The 23277-nt window shown below is 49.7% G+C and overlaps 1 protein-coding gene across 1 annotated transcript in view; it reads left to right on the top strand.

The window, feature by feature from the left end:
* TMEM178B (transmembrane protein 178B) overlaps window positions 1-23277 on the top strand; it is a 323401-nt gene that overhangs the window by 98381 nt on the left and 201743 nt on the right. The window contains exon 2 of the mRNA XM_008697336.2: window positions 11449-11562. Coding sequence (XP_008695558.2) covers window positions 11449-11562 — 114 coding nt within the window. The remainder of the gene's footprint in view (window positions 1-11448; window positions 11563-23277) is intronic.

Here is a 23277-nt window from a genome sequence, read left to right as displayed (position 1 = left end):
CTCTTCCTCTGAATTAACTGGTAAAGAAAATCAGGATTATATAACTCCCTTTTCGAATGAGAAGCAGAAAACTGTAATCTGGATTTCTTTTTCCCCTAGCTGAAATCAGACATTCATTTAGCTGTTTAGAAACATCTGGACAGCTGTCGGAATTTTTTTTTTTTTATTTGGTTCGGCCTATCAGAAACGACTGGCCTTTGGCCTTCCGGAGATGCACGCGGGTGGTAGGCCCACTGTCAGAGAAGCTACCTGAGGTCTTTGTCCACGTGTCCGATCTCGAACCCCACACCCGAGCAGTGGTGACCGAGAAAGGCAGACCCATCTTTGCTGTGGTATCTGCAATTTTGGTGACTCATGAACGATCATCTTTTCTCTGAAGGAGCAGGAATGAAGAATTTCTGACTAGTTTATCTTCTCGCTGTCCCTCCCCTTTAGGACAACTGCCTCATGCTGGATCCTTAATTTAAAGAAAATGGATGTTTCCCTCTGGCCTGAGAGCTGGGGATTCTTATCAAAAGTGACATTAAAAAAGTGCCAGACTGGCCGCCTCCCTCTTTCCTGCCCATCCTTCATCACTCCTGCCCGTCTCTATCACTGTCTCCCCATCTCAAGATCTGTCTCCACTTCCTGGGTCCCCGGAGAGAAAGCATGAGCTCATTGTTTTCCAGTGAAAAACCAGACTTGGTCTCCTTCTCGCCTCGTTTGTCTGTCAGAGCCTGGAGATGGATGATCCTTCCAGCAGCCGAAACTGCCTGGAGGAGCTGCGGCCTCGTGCGCTGGGTGTCTTGAGCCCTGGGAGGGGGGGCATGGTGAGGGCAGTGACGGCTTGGGGCTCTGAACTTTCTAGAAGGTTATTAGGGCTGTGATGGGAATAAGGGAACAGCTTATTTACTACACCCTCAACGGTAATTTAAAGCCATACCTCACCTTCTTCTTTCCCAAGCAGCCTGTTTCAAGCTGGAAAACGCATGAGCAAATGGGGAAAAGCGGCAGCTGGAGCCTTACCGGGAAGATGGGTGGCGTGGGGCCAGCCTGTGACCCCTCGTTCTTTATTTCCTTTTGTGAGGGAGTTGCTATGTAATGACATTTAAAAATGTCTTGTTGAAAACCTGCGAAAAGATTCAGAAAGGGGGGAAAGGCATTCAGAATCCAGGAATGTGGAAATCTGGATAAAACACGTCGTAGATCCTAAAAAGATGGGGTGACCTTTAGCACAGAAGATCGTGAAGTGTTAGATGCTGTTTAGATGTTAGTCAAGGAGCAGCCACTTGATAAAGTAACGCAAAAGGGCTGGTAAGCGAATGGAGCGGGAGGCAGAGGCAGGGAGCCGCGTTCTGTGGGGAGACTGGGGACTCGGTTGTGATAAGAGATCCTCGATCCCGGGACTCCAGGATCATGACCTGAGCCGAAGGCAGATGCTTAACTAACTGAGCCACCCAGACGCGCCCCCCCCCTTCTGGTTCTTAACTGGAGTGTTGGGCACCAGATGATATCGAAGGACAGGGAGGAGCACAGGGGGTGGTTTCTCCCGTGGGGCCGTCCTGTTCACGTGGCGGGACCCGACTGTCTGAGGTGGCCTCCAAAGTGCTGTGAGCCTGGAGACAGGAGAGCAGCATCCTGATTTTTCGAGAAAGGAAAAGACTGTGTGGATTCTGTGAACACAGCAGCTGAGCTCGAGGGAGCTCTGGAAAACTGTCCAAAGGGCGGGTGAGTGATCAGCAAGGAAACTCTGATGTCCAGAGCCCACACAGGCCATGCCAAGCTGACCTCGTCCCCTTTCTGGCTACGCTCCTTAGGTTGATGGGGTGGGTGGTATGCAGATGGACAAGACGGGGGAGTGTGGGCCTGGGGGTGGGCGGAGCAGGGATGTGAATTACCGGCAGGCCCAACGGCCCTCCCCAAATGGCTTTCTCTTACTGGTCCGCTTTCTGGTCACGAGGGAAATTTTGTATGTGTGCATGGGCAGAGTTCTGTCTTCAACGCTGCCCCGTTGAGGGATGGATGTGAGTAATGGCTTGGACAGGGATGGCGGTGGCCTGTTGATGAAATGCGTGGGCAGAGAGCTAATTCATGGAGTGACGGCTTCACAATCCAAGAATTTCTTCAGGGGCTTGAACAAATGTGAGATCTCGTAGAAGGTAACCAACATACAGAAAAACCAAACGACGAGAAGAGACAGTTGCCCAAGCATGTGGTGGCTTGACTGTCTCACTGGAGGAAAGCACTTGCGTGTTGTCCCCTCTGTGTGACCAGCCCTGTGACTGTGACGTGGCTGCCCACGCAGCTTACAGGGAGCCAAGCCACTGCGGCTCTGCTCTGGCTCCCAGACCAGGGACTGTGTGGTCCCCTGGGTCTTGCACAGGCCTGTGGGAGGGAACAGTGGTGGTGAGGGTGGTATGGGGAGAGACTTGAACATGTCCACTGAACCTCGAGGGTGACCAGTGTCATGCTGGGTTTTGTGACCGTGTGGGTGTGGAAGCCGGAGGTGCTAGCTGGAAGGAAGGGGGACGGGGTGGGGAGGGGCGTGAGAGCATGTACCGAGTGCTTACTACAGGGCGGGGGTGTTAGGCTGGCTCACTTACCTCATCAGTGTTAGGAGGCGAGTGCTATTATCTGCCTTCTGCCTTTGAAGACGTGAGGCTCTGAGGGCTTGGGTACCTTGCCCGAGAGCTCTTGTTGGTGCATGGCTTGTCCTGGGAGTGGGGACGAGGGTGTGGCTGAGGGGCACGCGTGGGAAACACCCCTTAAGTTCCCCTCCTCTGTGACTAGGGGCTCTCAGCTCTCTAGCTCGTTAGGGGAATTTTGGAAGCCAGTGTCTTACTCTGATAAGAGCAGCAGAGCCTGTAGATGCTGGAAATCCCTGTCGATGGAACAGTTTTGCTTTGTTTCTGATAGAAAACCTCGGAGGGCCTCTCTTTCTGAGGAGCTTGGTTTTCCACAATATGTCTTCACGGGTATGGTGTTCGATGGCTTTGCATCCCACCCGGACCCCGTGTAAGCCTCTATGTCCTCATTGGCAAAATGGGAATAACAACAGGACTTAACTTCCAGGATTCAAGGAGGTAATGCATGATAGAACGTGCACCATAGAAAGCACGCACTGAGCATGAGCTGTTGTCGAAACGAATGACGGTATTGCACGGTGCCATCTTGGCGGTTGGGAGGACAGAGCTGGAAACCACCAGCTCCTGTTGCTCCAAGCTGTTAGTACCGGCAGAAATACAGGACTTACATACACATTGCTGGGTGACAGTACGAGCCAGCCGAAGGTGTTTGGGCAGGGTGAGGGGTCAGACATGTGTTGGGGATGAGTGGGGTGCTGGCAGTCAGGAGCAGGATTTTTGAGCCTGAAATGCCATGTGTGCGACTTAGGAGGGCCCCCTGACCACTGCTCATCAACTATGCAGTGCATTCCAACATTAAAAGGCCATGCCGATCCCACAAGCACAAAAACAAAGCACACAAAGTGGAATGCATTTGAAAGCATTAAAAATAATACCCTAACACTTTTCCTCAGTATAAGAAAACGCTTTCTGGCTGGGACCGCGGCAGCTATGAGCCTGACAAATCCTTGGGCTCAGAACATCTGGGAGGAGCAGAAGGTGCTAAGAGGAGCCTGGGGAGTTGGGAGGGGGGGGCGGGGTTTCTTGAAATAGGCTTTTGTGAAGAGCTGCCCCTTAGGTAGGGAGAGCTCTTGCCATCATTGTAGTGGGTGGAGTTGCCCAGCGTGTGCCCTACCCAGTCCTGTCCCCCTTCTGCCCTACTTGTAGACAGGGTTGGGAGGGGTGGAGGACCCCAGCTGCTTTGCCCTCCTTGAACCCCTGGAGCATTGTTGGTTTGCTTCCCTGCTTTTTCATCGGGCACATGGTTTGGCTTCTAATCTCAAACCTCGAATTCCCTAACCTCCACCCTCCCTCTTGGGGCTGCTCAAGTATTCAACAGCGATACTAGTAATAAATCTGATGATGGCTTTCCTAACTTGCTACAGGAAAGCTCCCTGCTTTCTCTCCCTGTTAAGATGTCATTTTAACTTTTTTTTTTAACTTGAAGAAAATGCCCTTTAAATAAGACTTAAAGCTTTAACTGGTTTCATCTCTCTCTCTCTCTTTTTAATGTTGGTTTTCAATGTTTTTCCATGTGTTTCTACGTTCTATTTAATCTTTCCATATATTAAGCACAGAGCATAGGCCTCGGGCTGGAAGAGGGATGGAGGGTGGTCAGCCCTGGGGGTGAGGCTGTCCCTGGACTGGCAGGCTGAGGCCTGGGTGGGCTGGCACGCCAGCCCCCAGTGTTCTGGGCGCTTTGCTATCAACACTGAGAAAGAGGAGCAGCAGACAAGACCTGGGTGGTATCCCTTCCTGCCCTTCTTTCTTCCTTCACCAAAGAACGTATCAAGTTCTTCTACATACAAGGGACTGGGGCTGCAAAATAGTCCTTGTTCCCAGTGAACCCTCAACAGGCAGTGAGTCATTCCAGCCACGTACCCACTGAGAGACCCTGGCTTCTCTTCTGGCCGACTGAGGGGTTCTGGGGAGGGCCTTCACCTGCCTGTCTATGCTGTCTCCTCCTTCAGTCAGATGAGGATACCACTAGAATGAGTATCTACCTCAGTGGGTTGATGTGGGATGACCTGGGCTAAAACGGAGGCATTGACATGTGGCAGACATTGAATAGACTTCTGAAGAAGGAGCTCTGCAATGAGGGAGACTTGTGGACCCTCCGAAGTGGTCCAGGGCTCCATCGCGTGCCTTAGGATGCTTGAATATCAGAGAGGAAAAGAACATGGAGAACACAGAAGCTGAGAAGGAGAAAAGCCTGCCCAAAGCTCTAGGTGCCGATGTGACCCCGCAGGGTAACTTTAGGATTAAGTTGGACCGATTCCTTTCACTTAATATCATCCACACTGGCTTCAAGTGTATAAACCACATTCCCTCCTCTCCTCTAGATTCTCTTCTTATCCCCGCTTCCCCAGTACAGCCTGCAGACAGGAGCCCTGGGGAAGTCCCCGGGAAACAGAGGAGGGAGGAGAAAGCGAAGAAGTGTGCAGTGTCAAGCTGCCTGCTGGGGTGAGCCCCACGTGTGGTCCAGAAGTCACCCTCCGAGTAACTGTGCAGAGTGCACCTCGTGCTTCTCCCCCCGGGGCTTGGGTGCATGCTCGCAGGCTCGCACGTTCTCACGCTCACGCCCTTGGTTGAGGGTTGCTCTCCTGTTCTCCTGTAGGCTGCCTGGTATGGACTAAGTGGTCTTGTGAGGCGTGTTCAGGCAGGAAATGGGGGAGGGGAGTGCTGCCAGCTTTTCTGGGGGTGCCCCCTGTGGCTGCAGTGGGAATCTGAGGTGCCCTGAGGGTGCCCAGAGGCCCTGCTCTGGTTCTGTCCACCAAGATCCAGGTTTATTTCAAGGAGTGGTGCGAACACAGCTCCCACATGGACATTTGACTCTGGTGTTGCTTTGCTAGTAGCTTCCAGACATGGCTTCTGAGGAGAGGCCAGCAGATACTCAGCGCCAACTACTTCATTTACCTTAGAGATCATTTGATCAAGTAACAGACCCTGATCTCCATTCTTCATTGAGCCAAACGTAGACGGAGGGCTTGCTGTGCGCAAAGTGCTTGCCTGGCCCTGGGGGAGAAAGTGTAAATAGGAGACGTGGTTTCTGATTGTGAACTCACAATTCAGTGGTAAGAACTGTTCTTTGAATGAAAAAGGATTTTGGGTCAAAGTTGTCTGGGAAAGTCTGCCTGCCATACGGGTCCCTTCTGCGGTGGCAGGGGCTGGGGTGGGGGGAGGAGGGAGTCAGAATATCCATTAAAAAACTCTTGAAGTCCTGCAATAAGTAAACCATTTAAATATTTAACCCAACTTCTCCTAAGCACATTTGACTATCACGTGCCCAGCCTGACTCCTTCCACTTTTTCCTCCAGTTGCATTGAAATACGATTGACATCTAATACTGTGTTCGTTCAGGGTTTACAGTGTGTTGATTGGATATATGCACATACTGAGAAATGATCACCACAGTAATAAACATTCATCACCTCACGTAGTTGCCAGTTTTTTTCCTGGGTTGAGAACCTTTAAGATCTACTCTCTTAGCAACCTTCAGCTAGCTATACAATATGTTATTAATTACAGTCACCATGCTGTATATTATCTCTCTAGAACTTTTGTATAGCTGGTACTCTACCTTTGGACTACCTTCACTCAGCTCCCTTACCACTTACCCCTCTGCCTCTGGCAACCACCAGTCTGTTCTGATTCTGTGTGTTCGGTGTTCTTAAAATCCGCGTATAAGGGAGATCATACAGAATTTGTCTTTCTGTGACTTCACTTAGCATAATGCTTTGACGGTCCATTGATGTTGTTGCAAATGACAGGATTTCCTTTTTTTATGGCTGAATGATATTCTGTTAGATACATACATACACACACACGTCTCCTGCATTTTCTTTATCCATTGATGGGCGCTTAGGTTGTTTCCATGTCTTGGCTATTATGCATAGCACTGCAGTGAGCATGGGTGTGCAGAAATCTCTTCAAGATCGTGATTTCAGGGGCTCCTGGGTAGTTTAGTTGGTTAAGCATCTGCATTTGGCTCAGGTCATGATCCCAGGGTCCTGGTGGAGTGGGGGTGGGTCCCAGGGCTGCCTCTCAAATCACTTTGTCTAAGAAGGTTTCTTCTTAATACATATAAGCCTTCCACAAGGGTTTTGGAAACCGGGTCTTGCTGATGGCCGATGAGCAGGAGAAGGAGAACTGCCTACTGGTGTTGCTGTAAGGTATGACTAGAATCCAGAATTCAGTGTTTGTGTGCCGGCTCTGCCTCCCCCTTCCCTGGTCTGTTTCCTCATATGTCCAGGGTACATCCGAGCTCTTGCTCTGCCCACCTCCTAGGGTTATCGTGTGTGGAAGTTTCTCTCTCATTATATATGTAAATACATGCATCTATGTACGTATATGTATATAAAATATATGTGGCATGATGTAAACAGTGGTTGCTAATGTTATTTCTGATTTACTTTGGTCTTGCCCCCCTAGAGTAAGTAGTCCTTTCACAGCAATTGAGAGAAATAACTAACACTGAGTACTCACTGTGTGTAAGGACCACACTGAGGACTTCATGTGCGTTATCACACTTAGGCCTTGGGTCCTAAAGGATTTGAGATGGGGAAAAAGGATGGGAATAGTCCTTTGCAGGGGCAGGTGGAAGGGAGAAGGAGCTAGCTGACATTGGAATAAGGGAGAACAGGGGTGATGCCTTTAGAAGGAGAGGGGTCAGAGAGTTGGGAGAGGAGCGAGGGAGGAAAGGGAAAAAAGGGAAGTGAGCTTGGATGCCTGTGTTTGCCCCTTAGATCCCCCCCACCTTGCATCTGCTATCTGCTCCTGGCTCCCCCACCTCTTCCAGCTTCTGGCAGGTTCGGCTACTGGGGGAGGGAGGAGTGAGAGGTTGCATGTTTATTCCTGGTCACCTCACCACAGGCCGGCTGTGACCGTCTGCCCAATGTTACGTCACCCTTCTCCATCGGCCATTCTCTCTAGGTTCTGGTGTCCGCTTCCTCTGCCTCTCCAGGCTTGGGGTTATACCAGCTCCTTCTGTCACCAGCCGTAGGTCCCCGCACCTGCTCAGCTTTGTCAAATTTCTGTTTTTGAAACTCTTCTTAACTACGCATTTGGGTTTCTTGTCCGTCTGGGAGCCTGACGTGGCCGATAGGAGGGTCACCAGCTCTGAAGGCAGAGCACAGACGAAAGCTTAAGGTGTCCTCACTCCTGAGGGTGCCCCCACCCTATCCAAGCTGAGGCCTCTGGGCTGGAATGTAGGAGGGAAGGCCATGGGATTTCCCCTGCCTCTCAGGTAGCCCCTCTGGATTGTTGCTGGAAAACCTATTTGTATCGGGAAGCCCACATTCTGGGCACACGAATTGGGTGCCCAGATGGTGCCTGTATTTACAAGAGCCCAGCGCACTGACAGGACCTGCAGACACATGGGTAAATATTTTGCCTCTCTTCTTCGGCAATATTTGAGTCTTTCACATTTAATTGCTGTCAAAGACAGGAGGCTTTCATCCCCGAGGCAAAGCAAATAGTGAGGCCTCCAGCGGGCTGTTCCCGCAGCTTCAGCCAGGCTCTCGGGCTGATCACCTGCAGCGCCAAGTGTCAGGTGGCTGGGTGGGCAGGGGGCGAGGGAGACGGGGGCAGCTGCCCGCAGCCTGCCTGGAACCGGTGGCCGCTTGCTGAGTGTATTTTGAGCCTGAGAGCACCCGATCTTGGCCAAGAAATCCGACACTTTTCTCAGACGTCCGTAATGGGCGTCCATCTGGCCACGTCCAGGGAGATCTTGCTCGGTGTCTCTGAAGCGGAGCCCAGGACGACGTGCTCGACTGTACACGTTGCTGAGGGGTTCTTGATGCAATTCGCTACCCTTTATATTTTCCTCTCCTCTTTCTTCTTAAAACAAAACAAAACTGAGAAGCATTGACTTCGTTGCCCCTTGGATTACATTTCCGAAGTGCAGTGAGAGGCTGTTCTGTGCCTGCATGGTTTTTTTCCCATCTCGCTGTGATCAGATAAGCTTCCCCTTACATTATCCAGATTGGGAAGAAGTGTTTGCTGTCGGCGCAGAGTTCTGCAGCCATCCCTTCCTTTTATTCATTAGATTCTGATTTGCCTCGATTATTTTAGTCCCTTGCATGGAACAGAAGCAGCTGGATGCCTTGCCCACTGTGGTTTTACAGAGGGCGCCTCCTGTTACTCATTCCTTTCCTCCCAGCACATGCGACTGGTCGCATGTGCTGGGAGCCGGGGAGATGGAGATGAATGGAAAAGACCAGTCCCTGCCCTTGAGAAACTCATAATCTAGTGGGGGAGCGAGGCGTGTAAACAGATAAATCACAGCCCATCGGTGTGCTTGCCGCAGTAGGTCGGGAGCGCGGGGAGCAGAGAGGAGAGGGACCCGGTCGAATCACTACTGCTCCTCTGTTGCTGGGCGCAGTCCAGGCTGCAGGGAAGGCTTTGCCGAGGAGCCGCCATTTTGGCCACCTCTTGGGAGGGTTAGGTGTGCGTCAGGTGAAGAAAGACAGGAGAGTAGGTGCAGAGTCCTGACGGATACGGTCGATCCAGGACGAGGTAGGGACAGCCACCTGGCTGGGACTTCTGCGCGAGGAGTGTGAGGTTTATTCTGTAAAAGAGACCACCGTGTCCTTTCTGGAATACAGTCCAAGCGGCAGGGTGGAGGGTGGCCTGGCGGAGGGAGGCTCTGGTCAGACGCTTCTGGGTTCTCATCCTGGCACTGCTGTTTCCTTGGGAAAGTCACCTTATTTTTTTGAGCCTCCGTTTTCTCATTTGTGAAATATAATCATATTATGCCGATGGTCATAGGAATGCCTACTTAATTGGGTTGTGTGAAGGGTGAAGTGAGACAATATCCATCACAGGGTTTTCTGCCATTGGGATAAGTACAGAACATGGAGGGTTACAGGTGGATTGGGGGTGTTGGTGCCTTCACAGGGACGCTGACGGGCCCCAGGCAGCCTCATCTGTTTATCCCAAGGAGCCTCACACACGTCTCTTCTGTGTGTGCCATGACATGAGTAAAGTAGGAAACCGTTGGTTTCTGAAGCACTTGGCAAGTGTTTCCTACAAACAAGTCCTCAGTGAATGTGGCCTTGAGATGGGTCATTGTATTCACACAACTGCTCTAGAGGCTGAGGGCACAGAGGATGGGCCGGTTTCCAGGGGGTATTTCTGAGGTAGAACTAACAGAATTTGGTGACCAGTTGAATGTCAGGGAGGACAGGCCCCACTGGGGAGGGGAGGCATTGGGGATGGCTGGGGGATTTATAATGTTGTAGACCTGATGGGAGGTGATGCTAATCGTGGAGATTGTTTTGGAAATCAGAGCACTGTGGGCTTAGGGTATGGGCGTGAGTTGCGGTGGTCTGATGGACTACTTTCCCAAGAAGCATAGCAAGATAGCAAGTTAGAGAAGAAGGAAGACCCGGTGGGGGTGTGGTCAGGGGGAATGCTGGGGAACAGGTGAGAGACTAAGGGACAGAGGCAGAGGAGGTGAAAAAGGAAAAGCGTGTCTAACACTTCCTCCAAACTTTGCCTCTTTGGACAATGTCCGTCCCATTGGAGGAGTGTCTGCCAGTAAGTGGCAATAGGGCAGTTGTCCAGATATGATTTACAGTAAGGCGTCAGTTTCATGAGAGGTAGTGTCTAAATTACTGCCTTCCACCAATTGCTAGGCTCCCTGCTGACAGTGAGCCAGGGGTCAAACAATTCAGTCAGGTGCCACCACTTATAAATTGAAAATCAGTGGGGTGCAAAATGGATTACCATCAAAATCTATTCAGGTGTAAAACCTCATTTTAAAACCTCTAACCCTTAAAAATCACTTCTTCTCTGATTCTTCACAATCCCCTGATATTGAGTTCTAATATTCACTAGATATGCAAGTGTCAGTAGATATGCCCGCAGGAGACCACAAGTGACAAGGAAGGAACTCCTAATTGGTCCTTTCTTTTGGAATTTGCAAACATGCTGGGTTTATGAATTAATACATTGGTAATTCTGTTAGATTCTCGGGGGCAGCGGTTCTCAAACAGGCGTACAACAGAATCACCTGGAGGGCTTGTTAAAATTTGGATTGCAGGCTCTACCTCTGGTTTCTGATTTGGCAGCTCTGGGATTAGGCCTAGGAAATGACATTTCTAGCAAGTTCCTGGAGGATGCTGATGGTCCCTGGACCACACTTTGCAAAACTCTGTTCTAAGATAGAAGAGTACTTTCCTAAGTTGGCAATGCATGCTTTGCTAGTCAAATTATCAGTAAAGGTTCCACGGGACCAAGTGTTGAGTGTGTTAAGGGACTTGATTTTTTTTCCCCCAGGAAGCCTGAGAAGAGGCTGGTTTAAGGAGATAGGCATGGATTTGAGGGCTTTGTGCTCAGAGGTGAGGTTAGGGCACGACGGAGGAAAGAGAAGAGGCCGCTCTCGTTGTTCATCCTTCCACAAGACTGTGTGTGCTACAGGCACAAATGACATCATTAAGGCCGGAGTCTGTTGTGTGTTGGTCCATGGGTACAAACTGTTCATGTCTTTTGATGCCAATCTTCTTCCCATCACTTGAAAGTTGATTTTCTTAAGGTTAAACAAACACAGGCACTACTTTCCTAGCAAGCCACTGTCAGCCTAAGCTTTGGCTCTTCCCATCCCTCAGTGATGCCAGAGAGGCATTTTTCTATCTAAATCGATGGTGTTTGACTTTAGTTCTACTCTCTGGAGAGTAGATGTGACTTTTTGGAGTCGAAGTTACTGCCTTGTATAAACTATGGGTGTCACCAGGCCCCATAAGAAGCAAGTCTCTTTCCCCAGGACAGACCAGTGGGTCCCAGAAGCTGCCCCAGACATGGTTGCTGCCTCATTAACGTTCTGTTTCCCGTCTCTCTTTGGCAGGAGAGATTGAGCGATGCACGTACATCAAATACCACTACTCCTCAGCCACCATCCCCAGGAACCTCACTTTCAACATCACGAAGACCATCCGTCAGGATGAGTGGCACGCCCTTCGTAAGTACACCTGCGTTTGTTTCTTTGGTGGCGACCTTTGGAGGTCACGGAGGTTTGGACGCCCGTCAGCAGCTTGTCTGGACGGATGGACGCGCCTCTTTGGCCTGTGGACAGCCTCAGAGCACGATAGCAGTTCCTTAAAGTGTCAATTTTCTGTGGGTCAGAATTGCCTCTGCTGGCTTCGATTGCATTAGATTTAAAGAGTTTGCTTCTAAAATTAAAAACAGGGGCGCCTGGCCGGCTCAGTTGGTAGAGCATGTGACGCTTGATCTTGGGGTCGTGAGTTCAAGCCCCACGTTGGGACGGAGAGCCTACTTTAAAAAAAAGGCAATAAATAAATGTAACATAAAAAAATAAAATAAAATCAAAAAACCCCAAAACAATGAGCAGACCATGATCCCTAATCTTACTTCGTTCCCTGGGTAGGTGTTTCTGATTACAGCTACCTAAGGAAACCAGCTCCTGGGATCTAACTTCAGCGCCTCTCCCGAGTTGCTTGGAGCATTATCCTGGCAACCTGTGGATCCCTTGTGCTGTTCTTTATACGGGGTGAGGCCAGCTGGGGGTTGCAGGCTGCATAGTTTTGGGAGTTTGTCTCTGGGTGGGTCACTAAGGGGTAGGATCTCGTCCTCTGCTTACGAGTTTCTGTTGCCCCAAAAATGAGAGGCTTGGAGACCCAGTTCGCCTGTGATTGCTCAGCCGAGGTCAGAGTATCTGCCTCCAACCGTTAGGGAGTTTCTTGGTCAGGAACCTTCAGATCCTCTAATTATGATAAGAGGATGATTTCAGGAGCAAGCAGAGTTGGCCGTATTTTCATTTTGCTGTTCCATGGGGGTGTCCTGCTCGTCTGTGTCAGGGAAGCTGTCTTTCGCTGGTGGCACAGTTCTTCAGGGGACACATTCGGCTCTGAGTTGTCTCTGTTGCATTTGTCACTTCTTTCCTGCTACAGCTGCCCCCCCCCATAATATCACAAGGCTAAAAATCGGTTTACATTTATATGCGAGGGAGGGTCTTTTATTGTTTGCTAAAATGTTCCATCAACTTTAAAGAAGGTTGAAAACCTCTTTCTTCCCTTTATTGTTGCCTAGTTATGTTTTGCACGCATGGGGTCCGGACAGGCATCTTCCACATGTTAGTTTGGCTTTAATCAAACCACCATGGCTTGAGGTGGCGGGAGGTGAGAGGGGCGAGGAAGATTAAAACAGAGCAACGATTCATTGGTTTCAGGAAAAAAGACTGTGACCAAGTGTCTGGATGACTGTTACTGCCACTGGCCTGAAATGATAGCGCAGGTATCAGTGGATGGGAAGCCATTCACCAAATTGTTGCCTTCAGGCTTTGACATTACTGGAGACACTAACCATAGCGTGGGGACAGAGAGCTAATGTCTCAAGTGCATCCGTGTGTACTAGACATTGAGCTAGGCTTACACAGACTTACTTAACTGTAATGTTAGATTTGCCTTAGAGATACTAGTAATCAGGATTACTAATTTTTCTTTTGGCTCTAAATACTTAAGGAGACACATCAATACCTGGAAATGACTGCCTATTTCCCACATTACATTGGTCCACTGTAACAGAAGCCCACAGCAGATGTTCAAGGTTCGTGATAAGCCTTGCTGAGTAACCACTTAAATATAACTTAAGTTACAGGGGCCATAACAGAATCTAAGAAGGAAGAAGTGATTGACGTAGCTTCAATTCATATTTACTCAGTTCAACCAAAGGTACTGAATTTTTCTGTGTACCAGGCACATAGTGGATACTGAGGCTGTGGGAGAACTCTTTCAAAGAGCTCACACCTGGAGGTGGAGATGGGTAGGGGAGGGGGAGGGACACATTCACAAAGCAAATAATTACAAGGCAGTGTGATAATTACAATATAGTATAATTGTTTCAAACAAGATAGTTTGTGAAAGTTTTTCAGCAAGAAGGAGAATTAGTGTAAATTGCACAGATGCATTTCAAGGGAAACCCGATAGAATATTGTTGGCTGTGCACAGTAGATACCTGGAATTCGATTAGATTACGCATTGCAGCATCACTGGAATTGTTACGTGGCATTGGCAAAGACGGAGAGAGGAGGCTAATGCTAAGGTTTGTGGAATCTTCTTGTTGTTGTTCCTTTTTTAAAAATTTTATTTATTTGGCAGAAAGAGAGAAAGCACAAGCAGGGGGAGAGGCAGGCAGAGGGAGAGGGAGAAGCAGGCTCCCCACTGAGCAGAGAACCCAACTTGGGGCTCGATCCCAGGACCCTGGGATCATGACCTGAGCCGAAGGCAGACACTTAACCTACTGAGCCCCCCCCAGGCGCCCCTGGGTTTGTGGAATCTTCTTTGAGTCCAGTATCTCTGGGGTCCTTCTTCCGAAACTGTGGTGCCATGGGGTTCTGCGAAATCGAGTGTGCAGCTTATGCTTGTGAATTGGGGTGCAACTAGATCTCTGTTTTTACTTGATAAAAGCTATGTCAGCAACTGATGCATGAAGGTTTTTGGTATCCCATGGTGGGCGAACTGGAGGATATTCTTTAGTGAGGGATTTATCTGCCTGTTTCGCAGGGTGGTCTAATGGGCAGAGAACATTTGCCATTCCTGTCACCGATGACAGCTATTTTTAGCCGGAGGGCAAGTGAGCATCGGTCACATCTGAAGTTGGTGCTAAGTGTAATGGGCAATGCTGGCGTAATGGGGAAGGATAATAAATGTCAATTTTCATTCTCAAAGTTCAGATATTGATATTAGGTGGGAAATGGGCACATGAGCCCCCTTTGAGATAAAGTAGAAACTACAAAGACTAGCAAACGCCTATGACCAAGCTTTGGAAATTAAAAAAAAAAAAAAAAAAAAATCAGACTCTGATTTCTTATTTGAGAGTTCTGTACTTTTCTTTTTTTTTTTTTTTAAAGGTTTTATTTATTTATTCGACAGAGATAGAGACAGCCAGCGAGAGAGGGAACACAAGTAGGGGGAGGGGGAGAGGAAGAAGCAGGCTCATAGCGGAGGAGCCTGATGTGGGGCTCGATCCCATAACGCCGGGATCACGCCCTGAGCTGAAGGCAGACGCTTAACCGCTGTGCCACCCAGGCGCCCCATGTACTTTTCAATACTGTAAATGAGATCAAATAAATCCATTTGATACCAGGTTGGTTATCATTTTGGAATTTGACCATCATATCTTACATTCTATCATTTTTCTTAATAGATCATATTTGCCAAAGGCAAGAAATTAATTTTTTTTCTGAAACAACTTGGTAAATATTTCAGACTCCGGTTAAACTGAGGTTAAACATTTTTTCACTAGGGATTTGCATGTGGTCAATCACCCCTGGATGTGGGGGGAAGAATTTTTTTTTTTCCAAATAGGAAAAACACATTTTGGCTTAAAACTGTGCTGTGGTTTTTGAACAGGTAACACCACCAGTGGGTGGCTTCACTGTGTGGCTGAGAGCTCATTCGCTTTATGGTCAAGTGAATAGTAGGTGAAAGAGTAAAATTATTTGTAGGTCACTAGGCTTATAAATCCAAGTGTAAAGAGATAATAACCACTTTGGGGGAATAAAGTCCAGAGAACCAAACGTGTGTGTGGGTGGGGGGCGGCAGGAGTCTCTGAGGTTCCAACGCTGACTTGTCTGAGTGACTTGCTGGTGAGGTTTACTCGGGCTGGATGGCGATGGCTGGTGAGACACTGTGGCTGCTGTTGTCCTTCCCTCCCCGGTCAGAGCTCCCTGGGAGAGGCAGAACTCCTTCCAGAGGTGAAACTGTGCCCTCACGCCACCCAGGCCTGGCTCTCTGTCTGGGGCGGCCTCCTTGCCGTCCTGTCTGTCTGCTGCCTCCCGTTAGGTGCCAGTGACCCTGAGTGGCGTTTGTCCAGCCCCCGTGGGGCTGACCCAGATCCTCCTGCCCCCTCCAGCTCTGGATCAGTGAGGATGGGACGATGGCGACGGGAGATGAGCTTGGCCAGTGCCGCCCTGCGGGTGGGTTGTCTGGTGTAATGTTTGAAATATGACAAAATGAGCGGAGTGGCAGTGAGGGGAAAGCAGGCTGGCGCTGCGGTGCGCCTGAAACTTCCTCTTCTCACTAGAAAATAATGTCCCCACAGACTTCTCGTGCTCTGCAGCTCTGTCCGAGGCTGCAGCCCTTGTTGGGAGAATTCTGCGCCCTCCTGCCCCCTCCAAGGGCCCCTGAGGCCATCCCCAATGGCTCTGCCTTTGCTCTCTGTGCCACTGGCATCCCTTTGGCATATCCTTTTGGCACAGCTGGAGGCCTGCACGTGCCCATTGGCTGGGAGGGCGGGGAGCCTGGGTGGCCCATGACACTGGGCGTGGGGGGGGGGGGGAGCCAGGAGGCCGAGAAAGCTGGGTCTGGGAAGACGTCCCTGAGAGATCAGTGCTTTTGCACAAAGTTGCTGGCATGGAGTGGAGCTGCACCAGGCGACATCGAGGAGGAGGCTGCCTAGGGGCCGCAGGGCAGGCACCCGGTGGAAAGTGCGAGAAGGGGACGTCTTCTTACCCTCTGATCTCTGCTTTGCTGCTGCTGAGTTTCCCGTGGGGTCTGAGCCCTAGGACTCCTGAGTCGCCGTGCTTGCGCATTCTGGGGGTTTTCATTCCACTGGGCATTTTCAAGATGGAGGTTCCAGCTCACAGCTGATTGCCCCTGGCAGCGGGAACCGGGACGCTGGGACTCCACTTGCCTGCAATCAGATCCTCTCCCTTATCTCTCAGGAGGCTGGCTGAGAGCCGAGAAAGCTAGAGTTATTTATTTATTTATTTTTTAAAGCCTCCTTCTGTCAGGACTGGAAGTTCAGTTAATTAGATCGGATGGTCACGCGCACATTGCCCGCGGGCCAGGGAGGGAAAGAGGAGGAGGAATGATGGCCTCCTCTGACATCCGCATCCCTGCTGCCCCAGCCTCCTGAGGGCGCTCCTCCCACAACACACAAACACGCTCACACCGTACCTCTGGAAAGTGGGAGAGAAGAAATAAGATTTGTTGGTAAAGAGGGAGGAGAGGAGGGGAGGGGAGGGGAGGGTAGTAGGGGAGGAAGACAGACAGATGGAGCCTGAGGCTGTGAAGAAGCAAGGGCATTTCAATGGGTGTGCTGAACGAGGGAGAAGAAAGCCAAATCCAGAAGTGTCTTGTCTGATGTAGACCCTTGAATGACACACCTGGCTCCTTGGCTCCAAGGCTCGAGGCTCCCCATGGCGGGGGGCCTGTAGGCTAGCTCAGTTTGGGGGGGGCCAGTCCCTACCCCAGCTGGTGTATGGTGAGAAGCTCCGTCTGTCCTGCTGCTCTGTTGTGCACTTCAGTGCAGAACCCTTGCCTTACTCAGGTTGGCCAAGCCCTATCTGTTTCCCTCTCTTCTGGCCTCTTCCATTCCCTCTTCTCTTTCTGTAATTGGCGCATCCTGCCCCTGGACCCTGTCTCCCTGGGGCTGCTGTCTCACTCCCTCTAGCCACTCCCAGGTGATGCCCACCTCTTGTGCCCTAGGCTACTTCCTGCTCTTCCCCGCTGGCCTTGGCCTTCTGGACTTGGATTTATGTTGGCTCCTGGCCTGATAGCCCTTGCCTTTTCCTTTCCCAGGGGCCTCCCCTGGCAGCTCCCTGACGAGCCTGTTCATCTACCCTCTGGACTTTCCTCCCATTCAGACCTCTGGGCTCCGAGCTCAGGAGTTGCCTGGATTTCTGGTCCCTCCTTCCCCAGCCATCCCTGGTCAGGACAAGATGAATGTGGTAGACTGAGGGGCTTGAGATGAAAATAAAATAACAGTAATTATCACAGTGACAACTACCTCTTTGTTCATATCCACTGTAATGCCCCTCAGAGGGGGCTCGAGGTTTCGTCCCAGGAGCCCAGCCGCAGTGTTCCAGCTCCTTTGCAGACAGAGTAACTGAGCCAGGGAGAAAGGGGCTGCCTAGAGTTTCCACCTTGGCCTCAGAGGAATCTGAGACTCAGAATCCAGGTCTGAACTCCGGCGGACTCCCTCCAGCTATTTTCTCCTTTCTGTTTCTAGCTGCTGTTATGTAAAACAGCCTAATGAAGTAAACATCCCAGACATTAGCAGCTTAGGTCCCCTGCGGTGTCAGCCATTTTCCTTCCCCTGCATCCGCAGAGGAGCCCAGCCTGCGTGAGGTTCTTAACTGTGAGCAATCTGTTGCCAGCTGCTTCTTGCTTGCAAGACTGGCATTCACGGGGGTCATGCCTAGCAAGAAACCTTCCCCAGAATTGTGATAGCTTGGTCGCCCAGAAACTCAATCATCAGGGCGTCACCATATGTCACTTGGTGTGTCCTAAAGTCTTTGCTTTTTGCAAACCATCTTTGTCTCTCTACCCCACCCGGCCCTTGCAGGGAGTGTTGTAAACTTTGTAGGATCCCGACGAGCTGCTCTCTGCCTGTCCTCCCAGAGCTCCCGTGGTTTTTCTGCAGCAAGCCAGGCAGGGAACACAAACCCCCTTCATGTGCCATTGCCCCTCTACCTGCCCTTGCAGCAGTAACGCCTGCCAGGACACACCTTTTCTTCACAGCTTCCCCTGCCTGTCAAACATTCAGTAAACTTGTTGCGCAAAGGTGTCGATGTCTTCTCGGATTACCTCCCCTGATAGCATTTTTAATTTTCAAAAGACCTAACCCAAAGGGATGACAGTGAGGTGGTTAAAGGTAGTGGGGAGATCCTTAAAATCATAATGCATTTGCTTTCTCTCCCACCTACTTACGTGGCTGGCCTGGCTAGGGGTCAGTGATGAGAGTGGAGTGGACAGGATGGGGGGTTTATTTTTGAGATGGCCTCAGGAGTGGGAAAGAAGGAAGCCCAGGGTAAAAGGGGGGTGGAGTAGGATACAAACCATTGTGTTAAAGATGCGCTGATGATCCACATACTGAAGCAAATCTGAGAACCCCTGTGCCGGTGTGATTGCGGTTTTCAACCACAGCTCGTCTGAATGTGCACGTCCAAGTGTGTGCGGGGAACTGGTTGGAAGTCTGTCCTAGAGCCATTCTCAGCTTCTTCGGATTGGAAACTGCTTTCTTCCGGCCAAGCATCGTGATACGGACACCACTAAGGAGAACTGGGGACAACCCCGCTGACATCCCTTGCCCATTTGTTCATTTACTCATTCAATATTCATAGAGAAAGCCTTGTGTTAGGTGCTGGAGGGGATATTAAAAGGTATTCTGCTTTCCAAATTGGATGATATATTTCCAGGTGCCAACCTGGGGAGAGATCAGACTGCTTGTTGCTTAATGTTTATTGACCACCCAGAGCGTGCAGGGTAATGCTACTGACGTGCACGCATCATGGGTCTTTGTAGAGGGCATAAAAGCAAAATAGAAGCCCAAACTACTACCCTATCGCAGAGGCATGGCCTGTTTTTTTAGAGCAAGGGAAAAATGGGGATGCCCTGGGATCTACCTCTTCTTGGCCCTCTGGGGGAACTGTTCCTGCTCTAGGTGCTGAAAAGGAATGTCCTAATGGCTTGTGATTCCTCTTCCCAGCAGCTACGACAATCACAGCTCACTGTCCAGGCGTGTTGTAACAGTTTTGGGGGGGAGGGGGACAAAACCAGAAGCTGAGTATTCCAGTGGGTAGGGACAGCTCAGCAACAGTGAATGTGGGTTGGATGAGGCCTGGATGTCTGGGCAGCAGACACTTGTCATCAAGGCATTGGGTCAGCAGGTATGAATACTGTGGGTGCTACTCTGGGGATCCAGTTCTACAGGGCCCAATTCTACAGGAAATCTAGAGCATTAGGGAGTTAGAATAAGGAATAGAGAATAGTGCCTGAGAGAAGCCCACTTTTAAGATCTGGGATACACAGGTCAGGGGCTATCATGCCTTGAACAAGATGGGAGATCATTTTAGTAAAAGCAGCAGTCTCAAACTGTGATCAGGATTGGTCCTGGGCTTTGGAGGTGAGGCTGCTTCTGAAGACGGTAGGACTATGGGGAGGGCAGGGGAGAGGCATCTGGGTATCAGAATGGCTTAGCAGAAAAAGTAATTAAGTTCTATATTTTGTGGCAAAGGACCGATGGAGTCTAGAACCATGCTACTGAAATGTGGTCTGTGGACCATCAGCATCATCTGGGAACTTGTTAGAAATGCCAATTTGTGGGCCCCAGCCCAGGCCTATTGAATCAGAATCTCTAAAGTTTGAGATCGCTTGGTGTTGGGGGGACATTGGTGGGGGCTCTAGTGGTCAGTGAAGGCTCGGGAGGACGGAGCGTGGGTGGGCCTTGAATGGGAGTTGGGAGAGCGAATATTGCATTTAGCACAACCTCTCACACAGGAGCAGGACTTTTAACCTATTCATGCGTTGTTTGTTGTCTGCGTGTCTGTGTCTATTTTCTGTTAGAGCTTTTGTAATTCACGTTTCTTCCATATTTCTTTTTGTTAATTGAATAAAACAGCACGGAAGAGGTGAGCTATTTTCTTTTTGTTTGTCTGTCTTTCTGCATCATGTGTGCTATTAGCATCCTCCTGACATCTAGCCTGGAACCTCTGTTGCGTCTCCAACATTCTCCTTCATTCAGAAACTGGCTTCAGGCTCCAGTGAAGCTAGGGGACATTGGATTGAGTTCCAGCGCTTGTCGCTGTCTAGGTATATGACCCTGGGCAAACTGTGTAAGTGTTTAAAACCCAGTACACTCATCTGTAAAACAGAGGTAATAATACTTGTCTTGAGAGTTATTAGAAAGTTTAAATTAAAATGATTCATGTGAAATCAGTCAGTCTGCAAAAGCCTGATACCAAGCGGCATTAGATGCTATGATTATAGGAGTGCAAAGTTGTACCAGGCTTCGAGATCCCCTAGGATGTGGGTGAGAGGCTCTAAAATGATCTTTCGTGGACTTGGGGACTTTTCTATTGAACTTTGCACAGGCTTAATGGGTGTTTGCCTCCTCTGTGGCTGCACGTGTTAGTGGGTCTGCTGTGGGTTTGCTGTCTGCACAGGTGTGTGTGATGGGAGCTTGCATCAGGTGCTCACAGTGTGGGAGTAGAAAGTGGCTGAGAGGATTATGTGCTGAATGGCAACAGTGTGGCATATTGTGAAAGGAATTTCAGAGCAGAAAATCATCAGTGTTTGGGATCCTCAGTGGGATAGCAGTAGCAGAAGCAGCCCTCTAATTTATCAGTTGTGTCCAATAAGAATACAGTTTAGACAATAACAGGAGTCTCTAAAAGAAGATTTACATACTAAGTGTCTAAGAAGTAACATTTTCAGAGCTTTGAAGATAAATATGCAGTGAGTACATTTGTACTGAAATCGTTGAGGGGAGCGTGGAAATGATTCTCCTGACTGTTGTGGCTCAGCCCTGCCTTTCAGGAAAGCTGCAATTTCCAGTATGTGCTGTGATCAGATGTTCTTCTCTTCCTGAAGTGGAAATATATAGATCCCAAAAGTGGATACTGCAAGAGTGTTGGGGATATGGGGGAAGGAGGAGGGTCTAGGAAGAGGATAGTTGACGTGGTTAGGGGTGAGGCATGATATTCCCGTTCTGGGGGAAAAGGATGCTCCTTATTTTCAACTCTGTGCTCACAATGGGCTATGGGGTGGTGCTGGCTATGGTCATGGATATTTCCATTCTGTGTTACCAACGAAGAAGGACCAGGAATTGCAGGGAAATAGGTTGGTCTTGAAGATTGCGTGTAACCTACCAGTTGCGTGAGAGGGGGCTGCAGCTCTGCCTGGCTTGAGTCCGCTTGGGAGGCAGGGCTGGGCATGAGCGTTGGGGGGGACTATTCTGTAGCCATGACCATGGGGAGAAGAAGGAACTTGAGTCCTGATAGCAGGGGTTCTAGGGAAGCAGTGAGGATCTGAAGTGCCAGGTTCACGGAGTGGGCAGAAGGTAAGAACCAGATCCAGAGTGAAGGTAAGGTGGGATATGTAGGGTCACCCGAGAGATGATGAAGCATTGCTGAGTCCAAGACTCAGCCCATCAAGTCATATTTAGTGATTGGCAGTGTTGGCTGCTAGGACAAACCCCACATTTCTCTGTTCGTGACTGAGAAGAAAGGCTGCATAAATTGATTAGGTTTAAGGACGTTTTCTTTTGGCCATTGTCTTAGTGATGGAGTTACCAGGTTGAGCTAAAATGTTTGGTCCTCTGAGATAATTGTGGGAGCTGATGCCTGCCCTAGTTCAACTTTGAGGCTGATGTTCTCTACCATTTGTGTTCTTCTTTGTCTTTTGCTGATAGCAGACTCTGGTTTGAACTTCAAGGTCATAGTTGGCCAAGGGGCTGGCCTCATTCTGGGTAATTCAGGCTTACCCAAAGTAGTTCTCCATGGAGTTCATCCTTGCTCATGTAAAACTATAATTCTGTGTGTAGAAGGTGGGAGGGGAGCTAAGCCTAAGCCAAAAATAAAAAGTGTTACTTGTCTTGCTTCACTCTCAATGCATATCTATCTTAGGAGTCTTCCATGGAAGGTTTGTATCGACTACAATTAAAACATTCTTGGATTCATTGTAATTCAACATTCCAATCAGGGCCATCCAAACGAACTTCCTGTCATGATGGAGATGATCTCTAAATCTGCGTTTCCCGTTTCCCGATATGCTAGCCTTAAGCCATATCTCATTGTTGAGCCCTTGAAATAGGAGTAATGCAACCAAGCAATTGAATGTCTAATTTAACTCAATTTATATTTAAATGATCACACATGGCCAAGTAGCTACCATATCAGACAGGGTAGTTCCGAACAATCCTCAGGTTTCTTAAATAGATTCCACTTGCAAATTATAAACTGTTGATTATGAGCATTCACACTTTAAAAACAAAACCTTACAGGTTTTCTGGGTGCCGCAGCCATTTTAGGGGGATAGGAATGCACATTCCCTCGCGTCGCCCAGCTCCTCACTTGCTACGCTGCCCTTGGGCTCCCAGAAGCCCCACTCCCAGAGCTACCTGGGTGTTCTTGGGCTTTCCTGCTGGTCTGTGCCATGGGCAGGTAAGGAGAGGTGGCCGGGAAAGTGTCTCATCATTACGTGTGCCGAATCTGGGCCAGGTTGTTGTAGGTCGGGTTCCCTGGGAAGATTTTGAGGTGGGGTGTTGCCAGAGGATGTTTATTAAGGAGTGCCCTAAGGACCCACTTCTGTGGTAAGGAAGGGACAGAGCAGGGTTTGAGGGAGGGAGAAGTCCAGTACCCCCTCGCCCCCCCCCCCCCAGAGGGCTCCAGTCCTACAGGTGGCCTTTCAGGGTTTCTGGAATGGGGTCGAGATGGCTGGGCCTCAGCTTCCCACATTGGTTACTTCTTGGATAGGAGCTCACCAGCATAGGGGCGGCTTTGGGCCTTGACTTTCTGTGTCTGAGAGTCCCCAGAAGGGGCTGATCCCTGAAGGCCAGCAGCTCTCCAAGAACCAAGGCAACAAATCCTCCCATGATGGGGGTTCTGGGCAGTACACACAGTGTTGACTGTGCAGGTGTTTGATGGAGGCGATCCTTGGAGGTTGCCCATAAGGTGCCTGAGACTCAGATGGAGCACCTCACCCAGAGCTCTGGCCTATACGAGACGGAGGTAGAAGTAGAACCCAGGCCTTGATGGTTGCAAAATTCTTGCTCTCGCCTCACCCCAAAGATCCCTTCCTTCCCTATGCCTTACTGAACAGACCTACTCACAGACTTCTGTTGTCTCTGCCTGTTTTCTCAAGTATGCTTTCTGATTGTCATTATCCTACAGGACAGCCCTACTTCATCCTCCTCCTCTCCTACCATCAGTGAC

This window comes from Ursus maritimus, unplaced genomic scaffold (assembly GCF_017311325.1).
Source record: "Ursus maritimus isolate PB19 unplaced genomic scaffold, ASM1731132v1 scaffold_3, whole genome shotgun sequence".
In the NCBI taxonomy this organism is placed as follows: domain Eukaryota; kingdom Metazoa; phylum Chordata; class Mammalia; order Carnivora; family Ursidae; genus Ursus; species Ursus maritimus.
The sequence above is the reverse complement of the archived record's forward strand: the minus strand, read 5'-3'. Positions and strand labels throughout refer to the sequence as shown.